The 19,833-nt window shown below is 43.6% G+C and overlaps 1 protein-coding gene across 5 annotated transcripts in view; it reads right to left on the bottom strand.

The window, feature by feature from the left end:
- Positions 1 to 19,833, bottom strand: part of E4F1 (E4F transcription factor 1) — a 336,452-nt gene that overhangs the window by 313,442 nt on the left and 3,177 nt on the right. For 4 of the 5 annotated variants that reach the window (XM_069209720.1, XM_069209718.1, XM_069209721.1 and 1 more), the window contains exon 2: positions 10,609 to 10,748. The exons of the other annotated variant lie outside the window; for it this stretch is intronic. Coding sequence is in view for 2 of the 4 variants with exons in the window: in XM_069209718.1 (XP_069065819.1) it covers positions 10,609 to 10,748 (140 nt within the window). In the remaining 2 variants the exon portion in view is untranslated. The remainder of the gene's footprint in view (positions 1 to 10,608; positions 10,749 to 19,833) is intronic. 5 annotated transcript variants of the gene reach the window in all.

Consider the following 19,833-nt stretch of genomic DNA (forward strand, 5'->3'; position numbering starts at 1 on the left):
CAAAATGGGACAAACCAGCAGCATTTAAGGACTTCTATCAGACTAGCATGAGACATGATGCAGCGTGTAGGATTCCCTTCTGGGGAGCCAATGTGGTGTCTCGGAGGCAATGCAACAGGAATTATCACCGTCCAGGTGCGAGAAGATGAGGTCTCCAGTAACAGTTCTGAAGGTGCTTTTGGTAACAAGCAGTGTGGTCCTTGAGAGCGAGGTTTGAAGTCCAGGGCACATGCAAGTGACTTCCCATTGACTGAAAATTTGGGTTTAAGGCAGTTATGGTTCAGGTTATTGTGACAGGTTGTATGGTTTCTGATTGGTTGGTCTTAGGAAATAACAGGAATTCTGTCTTTGTTGGGCTGGGCTTTATGCAATAGCTGAATATCCATGTCTGGATGATGTGCAGGCAGTGTCCAAGTTGTTGGATATCTAAAGCAGAGAAGGCTTGCAAGTAGAGTTCTGCATCACCAGCTTATTGGTTAAATCCAAATGTTATCTGTGAGTAAAGTACTAAGTGGCTTTCCAGCAACTCAACTACTTTGGCAAAAACAAAAAACTAATCTAAAGTAACGGACATGAAAATCTCAATTCATGCCCGATCCAAAAATATCAAAACACCTTTGACTATTTTACACCCATTACAACAGAGGAGAACACCAAAACCTCAATCTATGAAATACTTGTGATTTCATTCCAGCTAAACTAACCACCAAAAGGACAATTTTCTATTTTTGTATAAAATGATGTCAGCTGATTAAGCACTCCTCAAATCATAGTTCATTCCAAACTCATCACGGATCCATCTGGTCAAACCTTTGTCTGGACGCCCTTGTTAAAACTCTCCTGTCTAGGTAAGGCACAGAAAAACGGTCAGCTCTTAACTGAACACTGATCTCTTCAAGGAAGATCTACTAGCCGAGTATCAATCCAGCTTCAAAGCCAGTTTCAGCCCTGAAACAGCAACACTTAAGCCAAAAAGACTGCACAATGGACGAAAAAAATAAATAAATAAAATCACTTGCCTGTTCGTAATATTAGACCTATACAGCACCTCCGGCATGGCCAACAACAAACTATTGTGAGCACTGGAGTACCTTATTTGTTTTTGACGGAAGGCACTGAGCTGGTTCACCTTTTACCTCACTGACAATTACCAAAGCGAAAGTGCCATGCAAAGTACCAGAGACACTTTTTTTTTTAAATAAATAATTTTTAACAGTTCAGGCATAATGAACATCATCAAGACCACTACGTGCATTGCCAATTCTAGTAGATGCCCTCTGAGTTTAAGGCTATCCACAATGGTCAGAAGTGTAGTCATTTGTTTCCGGCATGCCAATGTCACACCTAATAACACTGTACTCATTTCATTTACCCCAAATTTTTGTCCAGTTTTGGGGGCAGCCATGGCCCTCATAACTCTCATTGTCTCAGCCAACATACACCAGTCGATATCCAGTCCTATGTGGTGCTTGTTCTGCTACCCAACCCCCACACAACACAAAAGTATCAAGGAGCCCTGAACCCGATCCTCATGAATGCTGGCCTCGCCAGACACCTGTACACTGATGACAGTGAGATAAACCTGAATAGGAAAATCAAGGACATCATCGCCTTGATAAACTGTCATGCTGCAAGACTGGGATTTTGGGTAACTCTTTGTAAGGAAATGCCTCCTTGGCATGGTTGCCCCCTGACTTTTTGCCTTTGCTGATGCTATGTTTACAATTGAAAGTGTGCTGAGGCCTGCTAACCAGGCCCCAGCACCAGTGTTCTTTCCCTAACCTGTACTTTTGTATCCACAATTGGCAGACCCTGGCATCCAGATAAGTCCCTTGTAACTGGTACTCCTAGTACCAAGGGCCCTGATGCCAAGGAAGGTCTCTAAGGGCTGCAGCATGTCTTATGCCACCCTGGAGACCTCTCACTCAGCACAGACACACTGCTTGCCAGCTTGTGTGTGCTAGTGAGAACAAAACGAGTAAGTCGACATGGCACTCCCCTCAGGGTGCCATGCCAGCCTCTCACTGCCTATGCAAGTATAGGTCAGTCACCCCTCTAGCAGGCCTTACAGCCCTAAGGCAGGGTGCACTATACCATAGGTGAGGATACCAGTGCATGAGCATGGTACCCCTACAGTGTCTAACCAAAACCTTAGACATTGTAAGTGCAGGGTAGCCATAAGAGTATATGGTCTGGGAGTTTGTCAAACACGAACTCCACAGCACCATAATGGCTACACTGAAAACTGGGAAGTTTGGTACCAAACTTCTCAGCACAATAAATGCACACTGATGCCAGTGTACATTTTATTGCAAAATACACCCCAGAGGGCACCTTAGAGGTGCCCCCTGAAACTTAACCGACTGTCTGTGTAGGCTGACTAGTTCCAGCAGCCTGCCACACTAGAGACATGTTGCTGGCCCCATGGGGAGAGTGCCTTTGTCACTCTGAGGCCAGTAACAAAGCCTGCACTGGGTGGAGATGCTAACACCTCCCCCAGGCAGGAGCTGTGACACCTGGCGGTGAGCCTCAAAGGCTCACCCCTTTGTCACAACCCAGCAGGGCACTCCAGCTTGCTGGAGTTGCCCGCCCCCTCCGGCCACGGCCCCCACTTTTGGCGGCAAGGCTGGAGGGAACAAAGAAAGCAACAAGGAGGAGTCACTGGCCAGTCAGGACAGCCCCTAAGGTGTCCTGAGCTGAGGTGACTAACTTTTAGAAATCCTCCATCTTGCAGATGGAGGATTCCCCCAATAGGGTTAGGATTGTGTCCCCCTCCCCTTGGGAGGAGGCACAAAGAGGGTGTACCCACCCCCATGGCTAGTAGCCATTGGCTACTAACCCCCCAGACCTAAACACGCCCTTAAATTTAGTATTTAAGGGCTACCCTGAACCCTAGAAAATTAGATTCCTGCAACAACAAGAAGAAGGACTGCCCAGCTGAAAACCCCTGCAGAGGAAGACCAGAAGACAACAACTGCCTTGGCTCCAGAAACTCACCGGCCTGTCTCCTGCCTTCCAAAGAACTCTGCTCCAGCGACGCCTTCCAAAGGGACCAGCGACCTCTGAATCCTCTGAGGACTGCCCTGCTTCGACGACGACAAGAAACTCCCGAGGACAGCGGACCTGCTCCAAAAAGACTGCAACTTTGTTTCAAGAAGCAGCTTTAAAGAACCCTGCAACTCCCCGCAAGAAGCGTGAGACTTGCAACACTGCACCCGGCGACCCGACTCGGCTGGTGGAGAACCAACACCTCAGGGAGGACCCCCGGACTACTCTACGACTGTGAGTACCAAAACCTGTCCCCCCTGAGCCCCCACAGCGCCGCCTGCAGAGGGAATCCCGAGGCTTCCCCTGACCGCGACTCTCTGAAACCTAAGTCCCGACGCCTGGAAAAGACCCTGCACCCGCAGCCCCCAGGACCTGAAGGACCGGACTTTCACTGCAGGAGTGACCCCCAGGAGTCCCTCTCCCTTGCCCAAGTGGAGGTTTCCCCGAGGAAGCCCCCCCTTGCCTGCCTGCAGCGCTGAAGGGATCCCTTGATCTCTCATAGACTAACATTGAAAACCCGACGCTTGTTTCTACACTGCACCCGGCCGCCCCCGCGCTGCTCAGGGTGAAATTTCTGTGTGGACTTGTGTCCCCCCCGGTGCCCTACAAAACCCCCCTGGTCTGCCCTCCGAAGACGCGGGTACTTACCTGCAAGCAGACCGGAACCGGGGCACCCCCTTCTCTCCATTCTAGCCTATGCGTTTTGGGCACCACTTTGAACTCTGCACCTGACCGGCCCTGAGCTGCTGGTGTGGTGACTTTGGGGTTGCTCTGAACCCCCAACGGTGGGCTACCTTGGACCAAGAACTGAACCCTGTAAGTGTCTTACTTACCTGGTAAAACTAACAAAAACTTACCTCCCCCAGGAACTGTGAAAATTGCACTAAGTGTACACTTTTAAAGTAGCTATTTGTCAATAACTTGAAAAGTATACATGCAATTGAAATGATTCAAAGTTCCTAATGTACTTACCTGCAATACCTTTCAAACAAGATATTACATGTTAAATTTGAACCTGTGGTTCTTAAAATAAACTAAGAAAATATATTTTTCTATAACAAAACCTATTGGCTGGATTTGTCTCTGAGTGTGTGTACCTCATCTATTGTCTATGTGTATGTACAACAAATGCTTAACACTACTCCTTGGATAAGCCTACTGCTCGACCACACTACCACAAAATAGAGCATTAGTATTATCTATTTTTACCACTATTTTACCTCTAAGGGGAACCCTTGGACTCTGTGCATGCTATTCCTTACTTTGAAATAGCACATACAGAGCAAACTTCCTACACTCTTACTGAAACCCCAACCAACAACTTAGTTTCGCCTCTTTTCGTCCACCTTAAGGAACATATAAGGCCTCTCAATCTACAACACTCCTGGATTTACACTTGATCCAACCCTCACCCTCCAATACATAAACAAGGAAGTGAAACTCAATCAATCACTGGAAGATCTGAAAACAGTGGTCCAAACGGTGGTCACAGCCAGACTGAAGTTTGAAAATGTCCTTATGGCAGGAGCCAACCAAACATCTGAGTCCCTTCAACACTGCTAGCAAATTCTATCTCATCACCCCCATACAGCGCAACCTTCGCTGGCTTCCAATTATGGCAATAATCCAATTATAATTTGCTGGCAAGCCTATAAGTATATATCCAACAATACCTGTCCTTACTTAACAGATCAAATCTCAATCTCGGGTGCTCAAAAGGCCTCTATAGCCTGAACACCACATCCACAAAATTTACAAATTCAGAATATCATCTACACTAAAACAATCCTGGGGGCCACCACCATGATCTGGAATTCAAAGCCCAGGGAATAAAGCACACAAAACCCACTCATCACCCTCAGGAAGAATCTCAAAACGCACTAGTTTGACAACTCCTAAATTACCTTGCAGCAAAACCCTCTTGAGAATTCCTGTGCCTCCAAGACATATGATTTATTCCACTGTGTAATCCTTGCTGCATCTCATAAATCAGTATCTTCAATGTGGGTTCTTCTGTTTTCTGGTGAATGCACACTACATAAGGATACAAAATAGATAAACCTTTTCCAAGTGCCTTGACTCTCCCGATTAGATGGTGTTGATGGTACCTAGATTTAAGGTGAGAGAAGCTTTAGGGGTGCGAGAAACTGTACTATCTGCTACCTACAGGTGATAGACGTTCCTTTATTATAGTAAACAATGAATCAACTAAAACATATCTATTTGTTTTGCTGCTGTGTTTCTGCATTGTCACGTTTTCTCAGTAACCAGTTTACAAATATTTTTTTTTGCACTTTACAAGAATGTGTGTAACTGGTACTTCAATGTTTACATCAAGAGGATACTACGAGTCGTTCACCTGCTTGAGGATATTTGGTGGGCTTTTAAAGTATTAACTTTTATATGTTTGGCACTGTTTTCATCATTTACCAACATATTAGGTGTTCTTTTTAATGTGACCAAACAGTTCAAAATACAGATCGTGAAATATTCCTGTTCAATCACTTGGTACCGGATGAAAAGGCAACCTGTGTTGTTCGGAATACTTGACAAATCAATATACATCCTAATCAGCTGGATGTTGGGTGAAGAAGAGAAACATGTAAAGAAGTAGTGGCAAACAAACTCTACAGCTCATCGTTACTTTTATGCTTGGGAGATCGGTGGGCACATAAAATGGCAGAAGTAATAGGAAAGGAAAGTGAATATTAGGACAGTGCTTTCTGTGTGAACGTCCTACTGCAAATAATCATTCTGCAGTGCCCACACAAGTTGGAGATAAGGGTAGCGCTGTAGATCGAGGGGAGGAAGGATGGCTGGGCGGTCCACACTAAAAAGAGTCCTATTTGCGAAATACCCAGCTGCCACAGGTCTCCAAGGAGACAAATGAAATGCTAGTGGCGCCATTTACAGTGGAGGAGGTCCAGGCGGCTATTGACGCCCTCCCCCTACATAAGGTCCCGACCCTGACGGCTTTACGGCCCACTTCTACACATCTTTTGGTGCGGAACCAGCAGGACAGCTTGCTGCACTGTTTAATTATATACGAGGTGAAGGAGCAGTATCCTCATCTATGGGGAGGCTCTGATCACTAATACCCAAGGTGGGAAAGGACCCTCAGTTATGCGCCTCATTTAGACTCCTTGCCCTGCTGAATCTCGACTCCAAATTATACTCTAAAATCCTGGCGCAGAGGATGGAGGATGTCATGCCAGAGCTGATACATCCGGACCAATCGGGCTTTATCGAGGGGCGACAGACTCATGATAATCTGCGACGCGTCATACATCTGATGGAAAGGTTCATAAGAAAAAGGTCCCGGCGCTTTTATTGGCACTTGACGCTGAAAAAGCATTTGATAGAGTCGAGTGGACGTTTTTGGTGGCAACCATGAAATATTTCGGATTCGGGGAACAATTTATAACAATGGTAATGAGCAATTATTCATGCCCCAGGTCCCGCATGACGGGTAAATAGGGTGATTTCGGAATTCTTTGATCTATCACGGGGCATGAGGCAGGGATGCCCTCTTTCCCCGCTGCTTTTTGGCGGTGAGGGTGAGAGCTTGCCCTGCATTCCCAGGCATTAAATTTGGCTCCAACCATCATAAAATGTCCCTATTTGCGGACGACATTTTATTATTCGTCACTGAACCCCGCACATCCCTTGTGGCAATTCAAGAGGAGTTTACACTCTGAGCAGGTGGAAGGTTTTAAAGTAAACACAGGGAAATCATACCTTCAACCTGTTGATGCCCGCAGGGGTAATGGCCCAGGTAACTTCCTTGACCCCATTTAAGTGGGCTAAAAAAAGAAATCACATAATTGGGTATTCGACTTGTTCCCCAGGTGTCTGATCTGTTCAGAGCTAATTATCCCCCCTTGATCAAGTCATTATGAGAAGACTGTAAGAGGTGGTCTCCGCTATGGCTGTCCTGGCTGGGGTGCATCAATAGCATTAAGAGGAGTGCTCCCCAGATTCCCCTATCTCTTTGAGCCTCCCTGTTGATATTCCACCAGATTTCTTTGCTGACACCCGGACGATGTTCATTTGGCAGGGAACAAGGGCTAGAGTATCAAATAAAGTACTGGTGCGCTCCAAGGAAGAGGGTGGATTGGTGCTCCCTGACCTCCTTCAGTACTATAGAGCTACACAGCTGCATATATTGGCTGAGTGGTCCCTCTGAGAGTCAGAAAAGCTGTGGCTTCTTCTGGATAGGGCGGTGACGGGCAAGACTTTGTGGGGTGTCCCCTGGAAGCCCAAGGGGGGCACATCCGCAAAACACATACATTAGCACACCCACCGCCACTACCCATAATCAAGTGTGGGACAAGGTGACAAGAGCCTAAGAGATTACATCCTTCCCCTCACCACATACCCCCATCCATTTTAACAAGGCATTCCCCCACCGGGGGAAGCTCCAGGGCCCTTTGATAAGTGGAGGGAAGGGTGTTGCTTGCGAATTGCACATTTATATCATGGGGGCCGACTACGTACGTTTCATAACTGCTGCAGAGATTGTCAGCTCCCACAGTCCGAACACTACCATTATACTCAGTTGGTGCATTGGGTCTCACAGCCACATATGCAGGAGGCAGCCACAAGGGATTTGCTTCCAATGGAGAGATTTGTGCAAAGGGGAGGAGTGACAAGGGGCAGTATTTCTACGCTGTATACTATATTAGCCGCTGCACAGAGGGCGCGACACCTCGACACATCCCTTTCAGGGAACAGGTGTTGGACATCTCGGTGGGGGAGGACCGGTGGCAACATTTTTATCATGACATATCAAAGCATAACCGCTCAATGGGCGCCAGGGAAGCACACTATAAGCTGCTCTACAACTGGTCCCTCCACCCAGAGAAGCATAAGAAACTATATGCACAGGTGTCCGATAGATGTTGGGGGATTTAAGACACATTTGGTGGTACTGCCCAACTATTCGCCCCTATTGGAACGAAATTCTATCACATCTTAAAGAGATGATAGGATATCCCGTACCGACCGCGCCGGAGCATATTCTCTTGGGCCTTTGAGCCCAGGAATTGCAGCATCAATCACAAGGGGACCGTGCCATTCTATGGTTGGCACTAGGGGCGGCAAAGACAACATTAGCGTCCTTCTGGAAACGAGTAGACCCACCCCCTATATCCCTGTGGTTCACCAGGCTATGGAGGAGCCTCACCATGGAGCGTCTGGCTGACAAAGGGGAGGGTTTGTGCAGAAGTTTTGATTGTATCTGGGACCCCCTGGTTAGGTTTCTTTCTAGGGGCTTACCCCTTACTACATGTGGTCCCCGGCTTAGAGCCTTGCACCTCTTCCATATATAGGATCCAGATGCTGAGATTCGTTGAGTGGACTTGGAATTACCCCCTCTGGCTGAGAAATGGGAGTCCACAACCACTGACTTCTTTTAGTTAATTCAGACATAGTCAGGGATGGATAATTTGTTGTGTGTTTAAAGTTGTTTTGTATTTGTTTTATCTACTGAAATAGATGGCTGTACTCCCCATTTGTAGGGTAACACTGTTGCCTTCAATTTGTGCGCTCTCTCCGGAAAATGTGAGGCTTACTCCGGATGGGGAGGCGCTAGGAGGGGGACACGGACTACAGCGGGTAGCCTAATGTATCACTCTTATGGGCATGTTAATTGTGTTGTACAAAAATGTCAAAAATAAATTTACAAAAATAAAAATATATTTTTGTTAAAAAATGTAAATGTCCAGTTTTGTTGTATTTTTTTTTTATACCAAGTTTTTAAATACTTCTAATTAGGCAGGTAAGTGAATTGAGGTGTAAGGATATCGATCTGTCCAAGATTAAGCCATTTGGTCAAATTAGGCAATGATGACAGTAACCTCAGCGAGGCCAGTCATCAATGTAGACTTAACATCACATCTCTTCACAAGCAGAGGTTTACCTACCTACAGCAAAACAAGAGACTTACCAAAAAAAAAAAAAAAAAATACTGGCATCTCTAACCGGCTAGTAGGACTAGGGCTAAGATAGTGCCTGGCACCCACTTAACATAAGACTTAAAGGGGACTGTGCATAGGGATTTATTGTATAATCCAATCATCTTTTGTCTAAAAGAGCTAGGCACTGAAGTACGTAGGGGCGGTGGTACCTAAGCTTTTGATTTCTGTGGAATCCCAGTGAATCACTATTGAAAGTTGGGGCCCTGTCGAAGTAATTACTGTGCTTTGAACTTTTGACTAAACTACAGATACAAACAGATTTCATTTTTAAAAGACAAAGCGATATAGTAGACTAATGCGTACTCTTTGTTGACACAAACTGCTACACACTGTACTTGTGCTGCTTCCTCAAATCAAGCTAAGGATAACATCTTCATTTTTAGAGGTCAATTCAAAATCTTTCACATTTACACAGTATTTACATTTTTTCAATTCTTGTTTTGCTTTTTTGCCTAAGCATACTTTATTAAAAACGGTTAGTAATATTTAATTTACATTTCTAAACATTCAGGCCACACCTGAATAGGCGTTGCAAAACCTCAGGGGGCCACAGATTAAGAACTGCTACCTGAGGGCATGTTTATTTGGGGTCTTATATGTTACCTAGACTTTACAGTCTAAGTTTGACAATATGGCTACCCCATACAAAAACGAGGGACAATTGAGCATCTCCGTTCTAAATTGATGCAAATCTGCTACTGTCAACTATAGTTTATTTACTCTACTCCTGTTCCAGACCTAAGCCTGTTTCAAAGTACCATATTTTTCTCTGTCAGGTAACTGTAAAATGGCATGTCCATGGCTTAACCCGTCTCACTCAAAGTGTGTTTTTAACATAGTTGTGTCAACGTTCGCCAAAGGGACTGAGGATAAGTGACCTAAAGCCACTAAAACACTTTTGAGTGCGTCTGTTGTCTGCATTTTATTTAGTGTAAACATACTGGAAAACGGTTTTCATCACAAGAGAACCAACTAAAATGTTATTCCTTTCGAGGTCGATAAAATGAGTACCATGTAGTTTGGTAAAAGTAATAGGCTAATTGCAATGATACGATACAACTGTAACAAATACATAAAACAAATGATTGAGAAAATACCAAATGTACACAATATCTTCCCAAAAATATAATTTATTTACATTTGTTAGCTCTGTGCAGCACGTTAGCAATACAAGGTATGCTAGTTATAATAGCACAGCTAAAATGTTTACAACTATTCAAAAACTTAAATGGTTTGGAAAATTAAAACCTTTCGGTGTATGTGCCCAGCACTGTATACAGGGGCCAAATCAATATCAGATTTCCAGAACATCCATTAAGGATAAACCCCTATAGAATTGAAATGTGAATCCTGAAAATAAGAGTTGAAATCAGCACTTTTTCATCAATGATGGCCAATCCTGTCCTTGCAGGAACAGCGGCAAAGACAAGAACAAAAACTGGGCAGGCCAAAGAAATTTCTTACCAAGTGTATGTCAAGGAGTCTACTTGTGGCTGCCGTTCCCCTCCTACTTTTATTTCTCATTTACCCTGCTCATTCCATTTGTCACCACTTTAAGTAAAAAGCCAGTCTTCTATTGTACCTCTTGGTGGACAGCTGTGGTGTCCTGTGAGGTGTCTTCTTGTGCTCGCTGACAGGACTTCTGTACTTTGTGCTGGACAAAGTCATCCAGGCTTGTGAACTCGACTTGGCAGCGCCCACACTTGTGAACATCGTCCTCATCTGAAAGAGCAAAGAATCTACTTTGGTGATGGTACAGACAGCTCAAGATGGGCTCACACAACATATTCAAGTGGCACCACGATTTAAATATTCTTTGCATTCTACCCTAATCATGGACAACCAATAGACCCATCTATCTGCCATTTCTTCTGTTTACACCGAAGATGCAGCTCAAATTCAAACCCTAAAAATTTACCACAGCCTTCCTATCACTTGAATGCACAACCGTTTTTTCACTGGACACCTAAAAAGCCTTGCTTTAGACTCTCATGGGAGCCAAAGTGAACCTGATTAGTTGAAAGAAGGGCCTTACTGTCACTCAACATGCATGCCTTCAGACATGCTGGAGCACTCCAGACTAACTTCAGATGCATGTTTCAGTAAATCTGGCACAGGTAGGAATCATGGATCAGAAGTGATGTTAGCCTGGGTTGATGGAGTATGTTTAGATGAGTACACCAGAGAAGGTAATCTATTGGATCTGCACATTTCGAAAGGCAAAGACAACCTATTCTTCAGTGAAAGAATGGGTAAATGTTTGTTTAAAAAAAAAAAAATCCCATATCAACCCTTTTCCAATGATTACATGCAGGGCAATGAGACCCACAGCAACGACAGGGTATTTCTAAAGCACTCTTCTGAAGATATAAAATATAGGGAGGTGTGCGGTCTTGCTCGTTCAACAAAAAGAGCAACAAAAGGGCAATTCTGTAATACCAGAAAGACCATGGATGAGATGATGTATACAGGGAACACAGAATCAAGAAGGTTTTAAATTACAGTCCAGAAACAATTCACTGGAATACTCAACCAATGTATCTACTCTGTGTTGTAGTTACTGTACAAATCGTCTATATATATATATATATATATATATATATATATATATATACACACACACACATACATACACACACACCTATGTATCTATATATCTGTCTCTATATAGAAGGACCCTTTTGCTCGTCCCCTCAATGGAAGGGAAACAGGAGCTATATTATATATCAATATATTTTTGCTATAAAACTAAAGTTACAGGGACGTTACTTAAGCCCCAAGATAACTATAACTCACACCCTTGCCATGCATAGTTTTCTCAATATTTTTTCATCAAATGTTAGTGATATTATCAATGATGTCACAGAAGAGGTCAGCAGTGATGTAATACCTGGGGTAATTAGCAGTGCATGGTGAGGCGCAAGTAATAGTTACCTTAGGGCATGAGTTATAGTTACTTAAAATAACGATCAGCTGAATTGCTACGGTTTTGTGTGAACCTAACTATAATTCAATTTCCTAACTACAATATCTCCGTAACCTTTGTTTTTTCCAGTGAAGTTCTTGGGTTGATCTTAACGTTAAAATGCCCATCGCAATGAGAGGGGGCAGGGTTCGACGCAGGGCCTAGCCGGCATTGTGCTGCCTCCACCCCAGCTTGCTGCTGCTCCCCCTTCCTCCCACCCACTGTCCAAATCCAGGCCCGCTCCCTCATTAAAGCCCCATGTGGCAGTTGTTCTGCCTCTGCCCTTCCCACCTGCCCTGACCAGTTAGCTTGCTGCCACATCCACCTCCTCCCTACCCTCTTTGTCCAAGTCCATGCACCCCCGCCGTCTGCTGTCCGTTGTCCATGTGCATGGCCCGGTCCCCTTCCTATTGCTTGCTACAGTCCCTTGTGCTGCACTGCCATCCCGCTTACCCTGTGTTGTGTATTGTGCTGCTTCAACCCCCCACACTTGCCCTCGAAGGTCACTTTGGTGTCCCTGCCTATCTCCCTCCTGCCCTATGTCATCTGACTTGATGTCCCTATACCATTCCTCCTGCCCGCCATGATCCAATTTACCATACTTGCCAACATTTTGCACTTGGTTCGAGGGAGATTTTGAAAAACAAAACCAAAGGAACTGATTTTCCCCACTGACTTACATTAAACAAGAGTATATCTTAGGCAGGAGGCAGATAAAATAAAGCTCTTTTGGGCTTAAAAACCATTGGTAGTCTGTCTGAATTGGGTCTGTTGGCATGTATGGTTGAACAGCCACTTCCTCTTCCTTCTGCTCTAAATGGTCTGTTATATTGCCACAGCCTCTCTTGCCTGTTCTGCGCTGTTAGCTTGTTTCCCCTGCCTTCTAAGGTTGATTGTGCTGCCCCTGCCCCTCCCACCTGCACAGCATGGTCAACTTGTTGCCTCTGCACCCTCCTCCCTGCCCTTAATTATCCAACTCTGTGCCTCTAACCTCTGCCTTCCCACAGTAATCTAATGAACAGCTAGATGCTAAAAAGTGGAACGCTCGTCACCATTTTGAAGTAACCAAAACTGTAATACCATAAGCATTTCTTTTAGAAATTATAAAAAATGGGAGGTTCTCATTTCAATATAAATTATGGTTAGTGCTCTAAAAAACATGAACATATTTTCTGAGTACTCAAACAGCGACAAAGTACTTTTACATTATTTTCTATCTTTATGGGTTTTTTTTTTAAATCCAGTTGATCGTTTGATTATTTGTTACACTTAGAGGAGAGAATGTGGACTTCCGGCCTGAGCTGCAGTCTTTGCAAATGGGGAACCAGGTTTGAGTTTCAGTATCAGCTCAACATCCTTTGATTTTAGGCAAATCACTTAATTTCCCCATGCCTAAAACCAAAATCAATGTGTCCTCGTGTAATGTAACTGATGCACTAAAATACCTTCAGGTCAAATCTGTGCTACATAAAACTGCAAAAACAAACTGCTCTTGGGCTCTTCTTTTTCTCTCTGGGGGCCATCTTGGGAGACATATCGGTTATGAAGCTCTCCAATTTCCTCAGTAGAAAATGCTTTCACTTTTCTACTTTGATTCTATCAAAATGGCGTTCAGACGTGCCATACCTTGGCCTAAATTCAGAATGCTAGCTCTTTAGTTACACATTAGAACTGTGTAGAGAAGTTGCCAATCACTAGGAAGTTAACTGGAAGTCTGCTGCTGGTGTGAGAAGTGCATGTTTCAGTCTGTGTGGCAGCATGTTTTAATGAAATAGACGAGGAAATTATTTGAGAACTCACTTAAAACATGTCCTAATTTTTCTTTCTACAGCACTAACCATACTTTTCTATGACAAAACGAACCCTTTCATTTTGCTTCTCTCTAAATTAAATGGTATGAGTTTTACCAGTTTCATTCAATCAAGATGGCTTCAGATTTTCCACACTTGTGTTATATGCAAGACTGTTAGCACTCGAGTTGTTCTTTAGAACACTCTGGGACGATGTGGTAGAACACAAGGCAATGAACGGACAGGTTGCTCCTGTGGAAAGTACATATTTTATGGAGAATGTCAGTCTTCATTCTCATATGGCTGAGAAAGATAGTGTGGATTTACAGAAAATATGCTTTCATTTTAGCTTCTGGAGCACCTTCCATAACTTAAACGGAAAAAATAAAAAAACAACAAGAACAGTTGTCTCTGAAACATAATTCATGAAATCCCAATAGAAAGCTTTTTCACAGGGTAAAATGACCTTAGAACACACCACAATTCTCAAAATTAGTATGGTACAATCAACAAATAAGTTATATTGCAACTAAAATCTGTGATCACCCTTTATACGTTCTCCTTTATGTGGCCCTCAAAACGTGACATTCACTACATTGCATTTCAATGGGGTGCGATCATGTATATTGGTCCCAAGATGGCTGCAAGCACTTCCTGGTTGAAGTGCTCACAGCCAATCAGATCTCACCATGAGATCTGTGCTTAGGCTCCGCCCAGATATATATATATATTTCTTTTTCCTTTAATAACTCCCAAACTACTGAACAGATTGCACCAGACAACAAAAAGCACGACCTGTGCACCAAGAACTAGCTTCCAGACAAATTTGGTGCAATTCCATTCAGACGTTTGGGCAGTAGTCATGTCTAAAGTCCCTATGGAAAAATGGGTATTGGGACCCCCGGCTTCCCTTTCTCCCACCCCCGTGCCCACTCGGCAAATTACCCCGAAGCTTTTACCACAGCAGCTGCATTGACTGTCATACTAATTTTGAAAATTTCATGAAGATTTGCCAATAACTTTGAGGTCGTTTGACGAAACAAAAAAGATAAATAAAAAAAAATAAAAAAAATGCTTTTCCTATTGAAACTAGGTCTTTGTTATAACTACCCACTGGCAACTGCACCCAAAGGTAACTATAACTAGAGCCCCAGATATGCACAGTTTGTTTTTTCTTTGAAACTTGACTGCTAATGTTTCACTGATATTTGTAATGCCGTTGTAGAAATTGCCACAATTGCTGTAATATCTGGGGTTAATTAGCAGTGCTTGGCGAGGGCCCGAATTATAGTTACCTTAAAGCGTGAGTTATAGTTATTTGAAATAAATTCACAACCTAACTATAATGTCCCTGTAACCTTTCTTTTTTCAGTGAATGTCTTTTTTTTGTTTTTTAATGTAAAGTAATTTTAATTACCATACATTAATCCAATGCGCAGGGCCTGTTGCTTCGGGAGTGAGAATTGGGTCTGTGAATGGGTGCATGAGTTGCTGAGTGGGTCTGTGAGAGGGTGCGCAGTGAGGTATGGTGGTTGTGCCTTCAGCCAAACCCCTATACTACCTAGCCATGAGCGGCAGGGGCTGGCATAAGGCCAATGCCCTATAACCACCAAACCCTGCAAGGCATTAGGCTGTGCACATCGGGGGTTGGACGCGCAAGCCGCTTGGGTCTGTGAGTGCACGCATTAGTGAGTGAATGTACTTTTGTTTTTTTCCTCAGCAGGGTTTACGGCTTCAAATCTCACCCTCTGGGACAGGGTAAATTAAAGGCAACCTACAGGCAAGTCGGGTACTTTTGTTGTTGTCCTTCAGACTAAGCTGATTTCTATCAACATGCCCAATTAAAAATTCAAAAACAAAAAAAAAAGTTAACTCTGTAGAAGTGGTGAACTGCGGCTGCTCAAAAGAGAATCCTTGACCCAAAATATGCGAAGGTAGAGTCAGTGGCAGCTGCAACTTTCTAAACAGGTTATGGACCGCCAATCATAGGACTGCTCCTGGCGCAACAGGGTCGCGACACTCAGCGAAGGTGTTATGAAGGATATATATATATATATATATATATATACACACACACACACACACACACATACATACATACACACACACACATATACATACATTTGGTTTTCTTGCAATAACTACGGAACGGATTTACACCAAATCACAAAAAGGGCACTTTCTAGATCAAGAGCTACCTTTCTGCCAAATTGGTGTAAATCCGTCCAGTGGTTCGGGATTTAGTTGGGTTCAAAATACCTATGGAAATTAACATGGGGAAAATGCCTTCTGGGACACTCCCCTGCCGGCCCCCACCCCTGTCTGCCACCCACCAAACCCACCCTCCTTGCCCCGCACACCCTCCTTGCCCCCCCCGCTTGACAGATCACCCAGAAACATTTCAGACAGCAGCTTAAGTGAGCACTGAATGTTTTTAAGACCCTTTGAGAAGATTCGTCAAATGATGGGAAAGATATAGGCAAGTCAAAAAAAAAAAAAAAAAATTATATATATATATATATATATATATATATATATATATATATATATATATATATATATATATATATATATATATATTTTTTTTTTTTTTAAATGGAAACTAGGTCCTAACTATAACTACCTATGGTGACCGCCAGTAGGTAATATTGATCTATCTATACACACAGAGCTTGTCAAGTTTAAAACCAACAACCTCAACTATTGACTGATTCAGAATATATATTTATACACTTCTAACAAGCAGTAAGTGCAAACAATGAGCTCCACGGTTTGGGCTCCAAGCCAGGCCTATTACCTTCCTTGGCAAGGCCTTTGCTTTTTTTTATTTCATGCACAGACCAAAAAAAATCAGCCACAATTCTCCATGTCACCATAAATGAACTAATGCTTCTGCACAGGTATGATCTGATGTTCCTTTAAGTAGTATTGACCTTGAGGTGGCCTAACAAAATGGCCTGTATACGCCAGGACATTGCAGAGGAGGAAGACACGGGTGGATGGGCTCAGTGGTGCAGTGTAACTGAAGTTGCTGCGGAAGCTCTTTTGATTGTGCAAATAGGGCGTGCTCTCTCAGGAGAGGCAATTTGCAGCAGGGTCAGCACTTCATCTTCCCAGGAAAAAAAGTGTCATGAAGTGCCATTGACACCATGGAAGTTCATGACTTATTAATCGAAATGAAAGGATGCCCGACCACCATTATCACCGAGATAGACTCTTGCTCTCATAGACTAGATGACATGAATAAGAGAATGGACCGACAAGCTGCATGCTTAGAGCACACTGAGCAGCACATATCATATATAGAAGAGTACCCGTCCATGCAGCCAAAATGCACAAAGCCCTCCATCAAGAGATGGACAAGTTAAAACAGAAGACTTTGAACAATGCTCCCAACGATCTAATATCCGCATCATTGGCTTTCCCAAGTCTACAAACATGCATCAACCACAAACCTATGTCAAGATGCTGCTAAGCATAGTTTTTGGCAGCAAACATCTATCCCAGACGTCCAAAAACTCCCTTCCTTAGTAAATGCCAAATTAAAACTAAATTATGTGGGAACTCAAAGTTTAGGGGTATGGACCAAACCCCTATAAGTAAATCCAAAGCTTATGAAGAGATAAGAGCCCACATTGGAGTTTTTTTTATAGATGTCCAGAAAGTCTTTATTTAAGATGTACACAAATCCATTCCTGTCATGATAATTGAAGGTTAAACAATCATTGGTGCATAGGTATATCCAATTGTAGTAGCCAACACGTGTTTCGCCGCTTGCGGTAATTTTACCTGGGGCTTTCTCAAGGCAAAGCAGTATTCAATGTTATGACATCACATCATTTTGATCAAATGGTCCAAATACCCTGTAATTTTATCTTCCGAGAGTACGGCAGCGTGTTGCAGAGTATGCGTCTTACTTAGGCACCTAAGTGACAGGAATGGATTTGTGTACATCTTAAATAAAGACTTTCTGAATATATATATATATATATATATATATATATATAAAAAAACTCCAATGTGGGCTATCATCTCTTCATAATCTATCCCAGACGGTAGTCATCGAAAGGGTCCATTGCTCACTGACAACCCGTCGGAGTTATGCAAGGAAGCAGACAGGGAGGTGAAATTCCTCCATAAAAACACCATAGATATGGAGAGAGCGATTTACCTGGGACAAACAATGGCTGACATCTGTCCCCCTTGGGCTGCTTCTTTCACCCACAGACCCCCCTCCCCACCCCACCCAAAAACACCGACCCCAGTGCCTCCCCTGCTCTAAAATACCATCGACTTAGCAGTGCCATTTGGGAATTATACCCATCGTTTCCTGCGGAGCTGCCAGAGTGTTCACTATTAACAGTGCTTTTTAGTAACTCCATACCCAACAAACTAATGGCACAATACAGCACTATCCACCTCTTATCCAAACCCCCTCCCACACTCAATCCAGCTGGGCACGTGAACTTGGCCTTGCCTTGACACACACAATGGTCCTATTGCTGTGACCAGCTTCCTCGATATAGCCCAACCAATGCTACTGTACAAAGGCAGATCAGATTAACTCTACTAAGGGGGGAGCCTAGAATCCAGCTGGGGAACCTGCAACCCTCCACACTGCGTGCCTCATAAATACCTAACAATCTGCAATAGCTAAGGCCGATGTTAGCACACTGCTTAAACATCTTCAAATAGTCCATTGGCACCTTTGGTGCAGTTCTGGTTCAGTTCACTTAGCTGGAAAAGAAAAAGCAGTACCCAAACCAAGTATGTGAATTCAAATATTTATGATGTCCCGGCCAATCAATTGCACACCAGACTTGTCCCTAGTCAGCCAGAGTTGTAGAGGGGAAAAAAAAAAAAAAAAAGAAGGAATATCCACTCATGGTCCTGCTGACCTCAACGTATGCTACCACAAAATAAGCAGAAGATATCGCCACAAGGTTATCTGCAAAGAATCTTGAGCTACAAAAGAGGCATCAGCACAAGGACCACAATAACAATCGCATTTATATCCTACTCACCATACCTAGCTATGGAGTTAGAAAATACACAGGCTTGGCCACAAGGGATTCTATACACCATAACTCATCACTGTTCAGCTGACAAAGGTTTTTAGCTGGATTACTCCCAAACATAGTTGAATCTGACCTGCCACAGGAGTAAACACCTGTGCCACTATCTGCTGCTCTACCGACCTTCTGTCAGGTGTCTCTTATGCCAACCCTCACTGCCATTTCTTACTAGTTAAACCTCTCACAAAGATGTGTTGTAATGCTCTACACCAGTGGTTCCCAACTTGTGGTCGGGCGGACCCATGGGGGTCAGCGAAGCCTCCTCAGGGGGTCTGCAACTGCTTAGAAAATTAAATATTATTAACAGATTAGGTCACCAGCTTTCAGTAATGACTTAGTGGGGGGTCCCTGGATTTAAAAAATGTTTCAGCGAGGGTCCCCGGGTTCCAGTAATGATACAATGGGCATCCACAGAAGTCAAAAGGTTGGGAACCACTGCTCTACATCTGAAAATTAAAAGCAAGCTACAGGCAAGTCAGGTACTTTTGTTATTGTCCTTCAGACTAAGCTGATTTCTATCAACCTCCCCAATTAATTTTTTTTTAAAAAGTTAACTCTGTAGAAGTGGTGAACTGTGGCTGCTCAAAAGAGAATCCTTGACCCAAAATATGTGAAGGTAGAGCCAGTGGCAGCCCGCTCGAAAAATCAAATGTTCGTAGCGTACATCAGTTGCATGATCATTCCATACAACAAAAAATATCCAGTTGACGGTTGGCTTTTTGAACAGTTGAAGAATCTGAAGCCTTGACTCCACCTTTCTCTCCAGGGACATCAAACCCATTTCCAAGTTACCCTGCTTCTCCTTGTTGTCCAAGCATGGGGCTTACAGCATACTGCAGAAGGGATGTGGCAACCGTACGTTGCATTAGAACACTGAAAAGGTGGGTGTTCCATTGAAGACAATAGGGATACAGAGAGGCAATAATTGTGTGTAAAGAACATCCGCTTTAATGTTCCGATGCTTGTCTCCTGTTGCT

Source organism: Pleurodeles waltl, chromosome 10 (assembly GCF_031143425.1).
Source record: "Pleurodeles waltl isolate 20211129_DDA chromosome 10, aPleWal1.hap1.20221129, whole genome shotgun sequence".
Taxonomy (NCBI): domain Eukaryota; kingdom Metazoa; phylum Chordata; class Amphibia; order Caudata; family Salamandridae; genus Pleurodeles; species Pleurodeles waltl.